Genomic DNA, 13,555 nt, shown 5'->3' on the forward strand with positions numbered 1-13,555 from the left:
GTGAACCACATGGTACAGCAGTCCTCTCCTGTCTCGCCCGCTTCTCTCCTCAGCAGTTTATTTCAATAGATCTGCCTGTTCAGCTCCCCACTTGTCTCTGGCGAATTCTCTCACCACCCCTGCAGTTCTGGCCTGCACCTCAGTTCTCTACGCACAAATAAGTAAATCTCTTAAAAATGGGGAGAACTAAATAGACAATGCGGACATGCAGATGGCCAATGGGAAAAATGCTCATCTTGTTTTCAGGGAAATGCAAATCAGAACCTCAGTGAAATACCATGGAGCACCTATGAGGATGCTCCATACCAAATGTCCAGAAACAAGTGTTGGTGAGGATGTGGGGAAAATAACACTCTTCTATATTATTGGTAGGAAGGTATACTAGTCCAGCTTCTATGGGAGATAGAAAGACAGTTTCTCAAAAGTAGGTCTGCCACATAATTCAAAAATTTCATTGCTAGGTTATCTACTCAATTGGGAGATGGAAAAAAAAAAGAACACGAATTCAAAAGGGTATATTCATTTCAATGCTCATTGAACACTACTTACAATGGTCAAGCTATGGAAATGACTTAAGCACTCTAAAATAAATAAATAGATAAGGAAGATGTGGTATATAAACACAATGAAATACTATCTAACTATAAAAAACAAACAAACAAAAGAAACTCTTGTCACTTGTCACAACAGAGAGGGCATGATATAAACAAAATAAAGCAGAAAGACAAAGACAAATACTAGATGGAGACACTTAGTTGGGGAATATAGAAAAACAAAATGAAAGGTTAGATAGAAGCAAACAAATAACAAACCCTAGAAAGTTGATTATCCAGTTAAGGTTAACAGAGGGGAAGGGGTGGGGAGTGAACAAAGTGGGGAAAGAACACAATGGACTCTGACAGAGGACTAGGGGTGTTTCGGTAGTGGTTTCAGTGTGGGAACAACCCCGGAAGAGGGAGATCCTATCTCTCTGAATCACAGACAACATTGTAAACCATAAAAAAGAAAAAAAAACAAACCATAAAGAGAAGACGTGGTTTAAATATTGAATACAAAATGGAATACTATTCAGCTATAAAGAAGATTAAAACTTGCACTTTGCAGAAGGTGGGTGGAACTAGAGGGATTATGCTCACGGAAGGAGAAAGACAAGCATGAAATGATTTCATTAATATGTAGAATATCAAAAAGTAAAAAAAAAGAAAAAGAAGAAACAAAATGAAACTAAAAGAAATCCTATGAATCTTGTGGAATTGAGGCTACTAGGGGATAATAAGTGTGGGGAGAAAAGTGGGTAGGAGGCCTCATGTAATATGTTAGAGAATTATGGGTGCCCTGGTGGTGGTGTGGTATGGTAACATGCTTCTGAAAAGGTGTAAACCTCAGAATCATATACAGTGTGGTAAACCAATAATAATAATAATAAAGACTGTTAGAAAAAAAAGAAATGTGAATGCAGTAGAAATCCAATATAGCACTTGGTCTATTATGGACAGTAAGACAATCCCGAAATACCAACTAGAGAAACTGAGATTTCCATTCTTACCTGTCTTTGGTTATATTAAAACTTTTTATTAAACTTTTGCAGAACAATTTAAATTTTTCAAAGTTTTTCCATGATTTCATTTCATTAGAAGACAAACAGCACCTACAGTGCCATGTGAAAGAGATATAAACAATATAATTTGCCCATAATGAGAAAGGATTGGGGTGACCAATAGACACCAAATACCCAGACCACGTGGCTGATCTGATGTCACCTGTCATATCAAGAAAACTCACCAGTCTACAATGATAAGTACAAGCAGCTTGTTTTCAGATGTCTTTCCATGTTGCAGGGCCAAAGTTTGCTCCTACTTTTGAAGGATTGTCAGATATCTTCTTTAGAGTCTCCAGAGTTTGGCCCTCCCTGGTGGCTCAACAGGTTAGAATGCAACACAGCAACCTAGCCTCAGCTGCTTCAGTGTGAGTTTGATCCCTGTTCCTGGAGGTGATCCACATGGCACAGCAGACCCCTCCTGTCTCACCCACTGCTCCCCTCAGAGTGTACTTCATCCATCTGCCTGTTCTGCTCCCCACTCTGTCTCTGATGAATCCTCTCATAGCCCCTGTACCACTCACTGGTCTGTACCTCAGTTCTGTAGGCATAAATAAATAAATCTTCAAAATAAATAAAATCTCTAGAGTTTGTTGGTCATACCTCTCATTCTAGTCTCAAAGATAAACCAAAAACAGGGAGGGTAAATGAAGTTATGAACAAATAGTTTAAAAGAATCCCATGAATTTCCCCCAGTTACTCTCTTGGCATTCTGTGAACTCTGGTAGGATGCTATTGCTGGCAGAACTTTTTTGAGTCATTTGACAGGTAGAAATCATTTCAAAAATTGCAGAAAGGAAATGTCTAGGGATTTGCATTCAAGCAAGTGTTTCTCAACCATGTGTCATGTAGCCACAATGGCAGCTCATAAAAGATTGACTATGACTTTGCAATATAACCAGTGCTAATCTGCTTGAAGAGGTAAAGTAAAAGAGCTAGATACCACCAAGGGAAAGAACTGAGAGAGGAGTGATTTGAGAGGCTTGGGAGATCTGCTCTGGAGAGCTGTCTTTACCTAGTGTGATGATCTTCAGCTGCCGGACTCGCAACTATGCTGAGTTATCATTTGAAGGATTCCATGCCTTATTCTGAAAAGGATGGTTTTGCAATCTCTGATCAGCATAAATTCTGTGATTCACTCATAATTTCTAATTTATCTTTTATTTTATCCTATGACTTAGAGTTAAGATGATATCTTGATCCCAACACACTCACAATTTTAGCTTTGCAAATTGAAAGAGAGAGAAGGGGAGGAAATGAGAACACACAGAGACAGTTTCTCGGTGAGTAGTAGATTTACTACACCAGACAGGAGCTCACAGAAGCCATTGCGGGTAATGACAGGATATGGGAATAAGCTCACACTAAGACATAATCTTGTCATAATGCAGGGAGTCAGTAAAGAAAGCACACTGGTTTACGCTCTTTGGGGAACCTGAGCGTGTCATTTCAGGAGCAAGAACACCTGGAACTTCTCTGTCTTTTTCCTTCATAAATCATGAAGAAATGGTAGGTTCCTGAAACTGATAGTAATCCAATCTCTATGGATCGCAGCAGATTGAATATAACAAGATTGTGGTTATTTACAGATCACCTCCGACTCAAATGCACAATAAGAAATTAGAAGTAGAATTTTTAAAAAATGCCACCAGAGATGGTTCTGTGTTCTAGTGGTGAAACTTCAAATAGCCATCAAGGATACTTGTATATTTCCTAAAGTAAGCCAGGGAAATGGAGGGTCAGCACCTCCAACAGACCCCAGAAGCTGGCTAAGGAAAAAAAAATGCTAATGTAGACAGGAAACTGTTGGTTTGGCAGCAAGGATTCATAAGGTAGTTTACTTTGAATGACAGGATAAAAATGAAAACTGTCCAGCAGAAGAAAGCCACCACATGAGAGAATGGATGATGCCATATGGAATTTCTGTAAGTGCAGAGAAGACACAGGTGGCCATTACAATAAGGTGCTGTCAAGGGTGATGGTCAATTCTGCCTCCAGGTCATCAAGCCAAGCTTCGTTATTCTGGGAAGAAGCAGTTGCCTTAAAGGAAACATCTGTTCAAGATCCCTCATGGGCTTAACTATGAGATTCTTATCTCCCAGAAGTGTTTGCCTACATACCACATGCCCTTCCTTATGTCCAACATCAAAGAAATACCGGAACCAATACAAAAGCCACCCGGAAGAGTCAATTAGTTACTTGATTCATAACCAGGTACTAACAACCAACTTGTTACTTTCTTTGATAAGGAGGACAAACAGAGAGATGGACTTTGGAATTTGGAAACAAAACATTGTTTTGAGTTTTTTATAAAGCAGTTTGAAAAAGAAAAAAATGAAAATTGCAACTATTATGTTTTTCCTCAGACTTAATGGGCGTTTCTCCCTGGACAAATGTACAGGTCCCCATTATAAAGTGACTGTAGGTGCTTCTAGTCTGTCAACACAATACTGTCAAAACAATACTGGAAATCAGATGGAGGCAGAATAAAGCTTTAAACCTTACAGAGATTTCCTTTCCCCTTAGTCTGCATCCACCTCTGTATTGGACTGGGTTCTGGGGATTCACATTAAAGGCAAATTTCTGCCTTTGTGTGGCTTAAACTCTAACTCAAGACACATGAAGGGGAAAATATAGGCTTCAACTTAGTTTTTCCAGGTATTTTCTCAATTCAGTATGAACCCTTCTTCAAGACACATGGAAAATGACCAGTGACGGAGAGGAGAGAAGGGCTTGATAATCTTTGTTTCCTCTTATTTTTTGCCATTTGGACCCAAGTAATCTTTATCCTGACTTTTTATGCCTGTCCCTACAACATAAGAACTATTTACCACATTTCAAATATCTAACTCTGAACCCTTTTGGCTAACCTAACACAATTAAAATATTCGCTAAATTCATTCATTGTCTTGTGCAAAGAAGGATTAAAGACCCACCTGTGCCTGGGATGATAGCTAGAGAGGTTAATGGAGACAAAATAATCCCAAGGAATGCCAAAGAAATTTTCATTAAAAAAAAAAAATCTGTTCACTAGAGCAGATGACATTTGTAGGCCCTGCTTCTCCAGGGTTTCTATTATATAAATATCATTCAGTTGATATGGGAACTTCTGAGGTTTCTGGCCTGATTTTCAAATTGTTCTGCATTTATATTCTCCCTTCGATAAAAAATGCCTGCTATGGAGAATGAGGTAGTTTTGTAGGGATATAAAAATCTTTCATTAAGAACATCTGCTCCTCATAGAGACTTTGTCAATCCTAGAAAATATTCTGGGAACAACTACAAGTATGACTGAGTCTGGAGAATCGAGCTGTTTTTATATTGAAATGAAGACCAACTTCAGAGCATGTATTAATCCAAAATCATTCATAAGTGGCCTGTTCTGAGCTGTCAGAAAGTGATTCTACCAGCCCCTCAGTTACTAAACAACAAACTTACTCACTGTTTTTTTGTTTTTTTGTTTTTTTTTTAACACTGGACTAAAGTGATGACCAGATGTTCATTCTTTTAAATCTCCAAATACCATCTACGTGATCTTATTTCCTTGGAGTAACTCTTAAAATGTTACAGCATAGTGACTGGATTTTGTTTAAGTTGTTTCAAATTTTTGGCAGTGTTTTTGCTACGACAGAGCCCACTTGCAAGTTGGGTTTATTTAACCCTTCTTCTTTTTCAATTCAGAATTTACTGGATACATTCAATGAGAAAGAATCTATCTCAAGTGCCAGGTTTATGAACTAGACCAGAGAAAGATAATATTTTCCCTCCCAGGATTTCATATTCATTCTCCTCTCAGTGTCTCACTTTCTTTCTCATCACCAATGGAATTTCCAGTTAACAAAGTCAATGGTAAAATGCTTTGTTACATACACAATACTGAACTTACTATACCTTTCCTGCCTAAATCCATTGGTTTTTCAATTAAGACAATGCTGTTATCCTTCACTTTCTTCTCATTTACCCAAAATTAAAACATGGAAGTTGCCTTCAATTCACATTATCTGTTTCATCTCTTACAATGGAATGGTCTTAAGAATCAATTGTAATAACTTTCTAAAGTCTCTTTTTGATCTGTCCTTTTCCCCCAAGTCCCACACTGTTATTCCTTTAATTCTAATAATCATTTTTTTTTCATCTAGCAATAAAGGGATATTTCTAAAATAGAAGCTGACCATTCACAGTCCTGCTTAAGAACCATTCAGTGGCCATTAAGTGACCTTGAAGTCAAGGTTTTCCATTTAATATAAATGCAAGTTCTATTGTGATCTGTATTCTGTTGATTTTTTCAACTGTGTGCACCTCCACAATCTTGTGCCACACTTAATTGTCCTTCCCCAGGTACTACAGTTTCATGACTGTATTCTTTTTTAGTCTGTAACATCCATTCCTTCCTTTCCACATGGAGTTTCCTCATCAATACGTAGCTTAATATAATCTTTACCAAGAAACTCTATGATTCCTGCTCTCCCTGCCCTCTTCCTCTTTTCCACCACATCACATAGTTAAGTATACCACCTACCTCAGTATATTTAAAACTTTCACATCTCTCTTATATTGTAAGTTTACATTGTCTTTGTATTCCTACTTCCACGTATGATATGCTCTTATAAGACATTGGCTAAGTGATTGCTGATCTTCACCTGCCAGTCTCTGCATTCAGCACAATTGAATGCATTCTTGGGCTTAGCCTTGGAAATAGTAGTCCCCACTTATCTGTGGGGGATAAGTTCCCAGATCCCTATTAGATGCCTGAAATTGCTGAGAGCATCAGCCCTATAAAAACTATGATTTTTCTCGTACATGCATATTTACAATAAAATTGATAATTTATAACTAAGTAAATAAGATTAGTAACAACAATGATAAAACAATTAAAATACTCTAACAAATGTTATGTGAAAACACTCATGTGCCCTCTCTCTCTCTCTTCTCTCTCCCATTCCCCACCTCCCATTTATCTCTCTTTTAAAATACCTTGTATGTAATATTTTAGGACAAAAATTGGCTGAAACCACAGAAAACGAGACACAGATAAAGAGAGATTACTGCATTTGACATTTTAGGGATTTCTACTTCTTTTCTTTCCTTTTCTCCATTAAATCCTTTCTCTGGGTGGTTTATTGAGAATTTTGCTTAACCAGCTGAGATATAAGCAGGCTTCTCATTAGTGGAAGGAAACCATTGCTGAAATGATGCTTTCCTTATGTGTCCTTTTACTCTCCAGCAATAAGATGTGTTTTCAGTATTCCTGGCACAACGAATATCTCTATTTTAAACATTTTCTGGATTGAATCAAGTTATCACCTTTTTTTTATCAATGGTGATGAATCAATAAACGAATGGCAGAAAAACTGTGAGATCATAACTATGAAAACAAATAAAACCTGTATATATCAGAACAAAAAATATCAGCATGGATCTAGAATTCAAAAGGTGAAATATAGGTTGTCTCTATCGTCTCTATCTACTTAGCTGGTCACTCATGACAATTCATTATGATTGCAGAACTCTTAGAATATAACTCCATTATAAAATATAAGTCCTACTCCTTGATTTCACCTGCCTGAGAAAATGTGAAGGGTTTTATTAGAATCCAGCATCTAAGTGTAAAAAAAAAACTCTAATCTGATGGGGGTAAAAGTGGTGACCTACTGCCCTCAAAGGTGCCCTCCAGAGAAGGCAGACACCAAGGAAGGTTTTCCTGTTCCTAGAACTACAAGCTCGATGACCTGAGTAGTTAAACTGATCTTTGATCTTTTCCCAGCTTCCCTATTAGTCTTCCTGGGATTAGAGTAGCTGAGAATCATGTTCCCTCATTACTCAATTCACAGCCTTCTCATCAAAAGTTTATTTAGCTCTGGCACTGTGTTCAGGCCTTGCCTTAAAGGGGAAAATTTTAGGACCTCAAAGGATATGGATTATTTCAGCATTTAGTTTATTTCCCCTGATGGAGAGAATATAATTTACCAAATTTCTAATATTTTACTCTGCATGTATGTGTGTTAAAGCAACTGCTTTCCCATAACTATATAGCTTGAAGATTAAAGAAAATCACTGATACTCCCTTTGACTGACCATAAATTGTGCCTGGTGCTAGCCAGATGCCTCTTAGTGGACGGATTTAGTGTGGCATTGGAGTCCCTGAGTGTTCACTTTAAATGACCTATCTTTACTTCCTGTATGCCCAGTGTCCTCAACTGTGCCCCAGAGTATTATGCTCGAATTCTGAGGTCATAATTCATGCTTTACAGAGCTGTGAAAAAATAATTTCCTCTAATAACTCCCCAGCACTCATATCCTAACTCCGTTTCTCTTCAATGGACCAATCAAAGGTATAACAGGTATTGTTGATCACCAACACCTACGTAACATCCCTGCCCACCCCCAACGTCCTCTTTTCCATCAGAACCACAATTTTGGAGAAAGTCTGCCCTCCTCCTTATGGCCAACACCTCCTCCCCCTAAGAGTGATTAGATCAGGAACATGTGATTTAGTACTAACCACAGAAAATCTTCTCTGGCAGTAGTTTCTCAGAAAGGCTTCTTTACTGACAAAATAGACATACAAGATATCTTCTTTCTCTGACTATCTCAGGTGATATGATGTTTATTTTGAGGTGTACTGACAAAATAACTGAAATCACTAGACATGAATAATACAAGCTTTTGGCAAAAGTAATTTACAGAATTTATGTGAAATTATCTATTTAATATTGTTATTGTCTTAGATATAGCCATGATGAAGCTTAAGAATGAATGTACTTGAATCATTTAAGTTTACAAAATAACATTGAGTCTAATTGTGTCCACAGAATCACATAGAGTAACCCTGAAAAAAAAACAACACAGAAAGAACCTCCAATCTTAGTAACCTCATTTGTGGTGGTGGATGTGGGGAGGAACTAGGCCTCATCTCCCAAACTGAGAATAGATTGCTTCTCTATCTCTATCTTGTGGGTACAAGTTACTCTACAGGATGGAGAGTGCTGGCAGGTACCAAGGAGACTGGAAATACAGTGCATCAGGAGAGAATTTTCTCTCCTTGTTAGGTAGAGTTGATCCAGAAGTCCCTTCAGTTAAAGAACCAACTGGTGGCCCAATCTCTCAGTAAGGAGTGACACCATTGAAGATGTTCAGAAGCCAAGCAAAATGTGAGAATGGCCTGTTCAGGTCCTGTGTCACTGTACCCAGACTTTTATCTCTGAAGGGATAAAAAAATAATGAAATAATATACCAGAGACATTTTATGGGGGTGGAGTGGGGAGTAAGATAAAAAATGGGGGAGGGTGGGATAAGCATGTGACTATGGTGATGGCACATGGGTGATTTGGTGATGAGAAACGCACGGGGATTACAACTGAGATGGAAAAAGGCACCAAATGATGTAAAAATAAACTATTATATTATTTTTAAAAATGAAATAAAATAAAACAATGTGTCCCTTCCTCCTCATGCCCTGCTCTTCACTCCACTTCTACCCTCTTTCCTTGCTTTATTTCTTCTTGGCCAGCTTTATTTTTTCTGCTCCCTAACAGGGCCTAGCCAAGGGAGAGACAAGATCTGTTCCAGGACTCAAGACAGACAGCAGCCTGAGTATCGCCTCAGCCCAAATCCTTCTCCAAAGCCACTGAATCTCCCCACAACAGCGAGGCAGGGGCTGTATTCCTACAAAGGCTAACCGGAAGGCACCAGCACTTCCCTTCTCACTGCTAGCTCTACCTAAAGGAAAATTACACAGCTTGTTATGGCCAATTGCTTGCATGGTTTTGGCTAGCCCAAGATATCCATTTTTTTTTTTTTTCCCAAACGTGTATCTAACCATTGCTGTGAAGCTATTTGTTAATGTTGAAAGCAGTAGACACTGAGTAAAGCAGATTGCCCCCCATAATGTGAATGAGCTCCCTTCCATCAGCTAGAGTTCTTAACAGAAGAGCCTTGAGGGAGAAGGAATTCTATCCCCATGTTACTTTTAGACTCACACTACAACATCAACTCTTCCTAGGTCTCCAATTTGCTAGACTGCAGATTTTGGACGTGCCAGCTGCCACAATTCTGCGAGCCAATATTTTAGCAGTCCATCGCCTTAACCGCTCCGCCATCTCATCTGTGAGCCAATATTTTAAATATCTCTGTTCTCTCCCACATATAATACATATAAATGTGTACTTGTGTTTATATAGACACACACACCCTATCAGTTCTGTTTCTCTGGAGAAATCTGTTGAATGTACCCCATAAAATCACACATCTAGAGCTTTCTAAAATCAAAAGGGAGAATCTGTAGAACCAGCATATAGTCTGGCTCATTAGTGCCTCACCTGGTTTTTATGCTCCACCGATTACAGTGAGCACTTTGTTAGTAATTATCGAGAGGAATTTTAAGATCTCCCTGGAGTAACCTCATGATTACAATGAGGCTGAAGTAAGAAATTTCATTTTATGTCTAAATTAATTTTTCAGATATGTTAGACTTCTAAGGCTATTTAGTTTTTCAGATTGTTTCTTCAAAGGCTTTGTTAAATTTGCATTTTCCCTCTATTCTGTTGAAGGAGCAATTCCTTTTTATTTTTTGTGGAATCTTCCTGGTTGGTCTTAATGGTTTGTCTAATATCTGGCACTGCTTTTGAATTTTTTAAGTTGGTATAGTGTCTGGCACATAAGAATTTATACAGACATAAAATGTGTTTTATATAAACACTTTATATAGCATGTATAAAATACTAAAACATTTTCTTTTATACATATTATATAAAATGTCTTATATATTTACATTTCATCATATATAAATATGTCTAATACATAGCCCATATTAAATGTATATTTATATAGTATTACATAAACATATATGAGGTATAGCAGTGGTTGTTCCCATCCCACGACTTGGTGCCCCATGTTTTATTGGGTGAGTGATTTCCACCCTGATCCAATTATCTAATGGATTATGGTGGCTGAGTTTGTAAGAGTCACTCCAAAATTTAGTTCACTGGCTGCAAAAATTCCCCTTTCTATGGCTGCCAGGTTGACGTCTATGCCCACATGGAAGTAAGGAAGTCAAACCAGACATCTCCTTTTCCAGGACACCCACCCGCAAACCTACAGTGGACAAGTGATCCCAGGTGTGTCTGTTCTCAGTCTATCCATTCTGCTGTGTCTCAAGGAGCAGAACATTAAGTTACAAATAAGTAACATGACAGGTTGACAGAGAGTACATGAACAAAAATGGAAATCATTCCAATTTTAGTACTTTTCACTTTAGTTTCCTGCTTTTTGCATAATTTTGCTCTGGATCCGGCAAAGTATGGAGCTAGTCCTCATGGTAGAGGGAAGAAAGTGGTGAATAAAGGAGTTCTGATTCAGTTAGAGAAATCTGCGAGGACTCCTCTGATAAGATGGATTTAAGTAGGCCACAGAAGAAGGTGAGAGTGAGCCATACAGATATCTGGGGCGATGAGTTTCCTAGCAGTGGGATGTGCAAGTGAAAAGGCCCTTCGGTCGAAACATGCTAGACATGCATCAGTATCTGCTGGGAAACCAATGTCACTGCAATAAATTGATGTGGGTAGAGTGATAGAAGAGAAGGTGACAGCAGTTATAAAGAAGAGGTGGAGGTGAAGCCAATTATGCAGGACTTGGTAGGCTCATGTAAGAGCTTCCTTTTAGGGCCCTTCAGGTGGCCCAATGGGTTAGGACACAGCACTACAAACTCGCCACAGCCACTTCAGTGGGAGTTTGATCCCCAGCCCAGGAAGTGACCCACATGGTGTGGCAGACCTCTCCTGACCCTCCTGCTGCTCCCCTCAGCATTGTATCTCATCGATCTGTCTGTTCTGCTCCCCACTGTCTCTGGTGAAGCCTCTCACCACCCCAGCACCTCTGGCTCATACCCCAATTCTGTACGGATAAATAAATAAATCTTTAAAAGAAAAAGACCTTCATTTTACTCTGGAAGAGGCACATGGAGCAGAGAGACAGGTGAGGAAATTGTGCTTGATTCTCTGCCTTGAACTTGACAGGGACTTGGTGGACATGGAAGGAGACAGAGATGTGGAATTGGTGGAAGTGAGTGATAAAGGAGACATAACCTTGGGTAGAAAGACTCTTTTGTGACCTGTTATCATCTGGAAAGTAAGAAAACCTGAAAGCAAGAAAAACACTTAAGACAGTTGCCTGAAGATCTTTGGAGCTATGTCAAGGATTATCTGAAACTAACAGAAAGTATCTTCTACTGCTGTCATTACTTGGAACTTGATTTCTATGGTAGAAAAACCTGTGTCTTGGCTTCTAAATAATCTGGAAACTTTAAATTTGAAGTAAATGTAATTTTAGGAGTGTTTAAGAAAAATTGAACAGAAAATCAGTGAACTAATGACAGGCCCATGTGATTGAAAATGAAAATCATTCTTTTATCCCTTTTCTTCCTCATTCATTCCCTTCACATCCAGAACCATTTTCACGTCGGAAAGGAAGGATGTTAAGTTTTTACTTTCAAAAGTGAAGCAAAGACGCTTTAACAAGATTATTTTGTGAGCTAAACAGGATACTTTTGAAAGATATCTATTATACATGTAGCTATATAGAGATACATAAAGTGTATAAATGTTCATACTGAGCAATATGATGATTTGAGTATAAGAATGGTTTGCCACTATAAAGTTTATATTTGTACTTGTCAAGCTGAATACAGGCAGTTATCTCTGAACTATAGATTGATGGTAACTCTAAACAAACAAACAAAAATACCCTTAACTTTGATTGTACCTTTAAAATAAGAATTAGCTTAGTATTAATTGTGCTTTTTGTTTCATTTTTAATTTCACCTCAATCATGTGTGGTTAATATGAGTGCCATCATCTAATTATGAACTCTTGGAGTTTAGCTTTCTGATAATCATGCTGAAAATGACAAATTATAAGTTATACATTAAAAGAATTATGTAGGGCCTCTCTGGTAGTGCAGGGATTAAGTCTCAGCACTACCAAGCTATCTGCAGCCACTGCAGCCTGAGTTCAATCCCAGCCAGGGAGGTGACTCACATGGCACAGCAGAGCTTTCCTGTTCTGCCCCCTGCTCCGCTGAGCAGTGCATTTCAGTAGATCTACCTGTGCTGCTCCCCACTTTGTCTCTGGAGTATCCTCTCACCTCCTTCACCTCTGTATACATAAATAAATTAATTAATCTTTAAAAAAATAGAATTATTTACCATGTCTTCTTGATCACTTACATCACTTACATAAAGTCCTCCCTCCCAGGCTCCTCTTGAACATCATTCTCTGTCTCCCTGTCCAACCATGCATAGCTTTACTACATTTAATTCAATGATGGATCACCTACATAACAGTGGTGCCACAACCTGCACCTAAAATCTAGGCACAGAATAAGCCATATCACTCAGGTTTATATAATAAACCTGACATTTGTACCAACTGACATTTCTGAGAGCATATCCCAGTCAGGAAGCAACACTTGATTGTGCTTATCACTTGGGTGGATCTGATAGGTATTTTTATTTGCTAATATCTGTTGACTATAAACTGAATATCAACTCCACGAGAGCAGGGACTCTGTTCAGTATGTCCCCATAGTCTAGATCAGTGTCTATGGCATAGTGAGGTTTTAATGATTATATGCTAGGTGAAGAAATCTTTAAGACTGAGTATAAAGTGTGTTGAGGACTAAATAATCTAATATGCTCCTTCATCTGAATTGTCTGTATATCATGTAGAACTGTCTAAATAACCCACCCATCTCAACTCATATTAATGCACCACTGTTAGAAATGTCTTTGTTCTTCTAGATATTGACCTAAAATCTAACAGCCTCAGACTTCATCCATTATTCTCACTCTGTCTTTTGGAATGCCTACTTCTTTCCTTTTATAAAATACATTTTCCTTAGATAGTCATGCAATGCTTTGTTTATCAGACAACATTTGAAAGGAATAAGGGGTGAATAGATTAT

General features: G+C 38.2%; 1 protein-coding gene across 1 annotated transcript in view; it reads left to right on the plus strand.

Moving 5' to 3' along the window:
• The first annotated feature begins 205 nt into the window (after positions 1–205).
• Positions 206–13,555, plus strand: part of NSMAF (neutral sphingomyelinase (N-SMase) activation associated factor) — a 149,874-nt gene continuing 136,524 nt past the window's right edge. Inside the window, exons 1-3 of the mRNA XM_012722913.1 lie at positions 206–329; positions 9,600–9,703; positions 10,616–10,713. Coding sequence (XP_012578367.1) covers positions 206–329; positions 9,600–9,703; positions 10,616–10,713 — 326 coding nt within the window. The remainder of the gene's footprint in view (positions 330–9,599; positions 9,704–10,615; positions 10,714–13,555) is intronic.

The sequence above is a fragment of the Condylura cristata genome, unplaced genomic scaffold (genome assembly GCF_000260355.1).
Source record: "Condylura cristata isolate star-nosed mole 26May11 unplaced genomic scaffold, ConCri1.0 scaffold00009, whole genome shotgun sequence".
In the NCBI taxonomy this organism is placed as follows: Eukaryota; Metazoa; Chordata; class Mammalia; order Eulipotyphla; family Talpidae; genus Condylura; species Condylura cristata.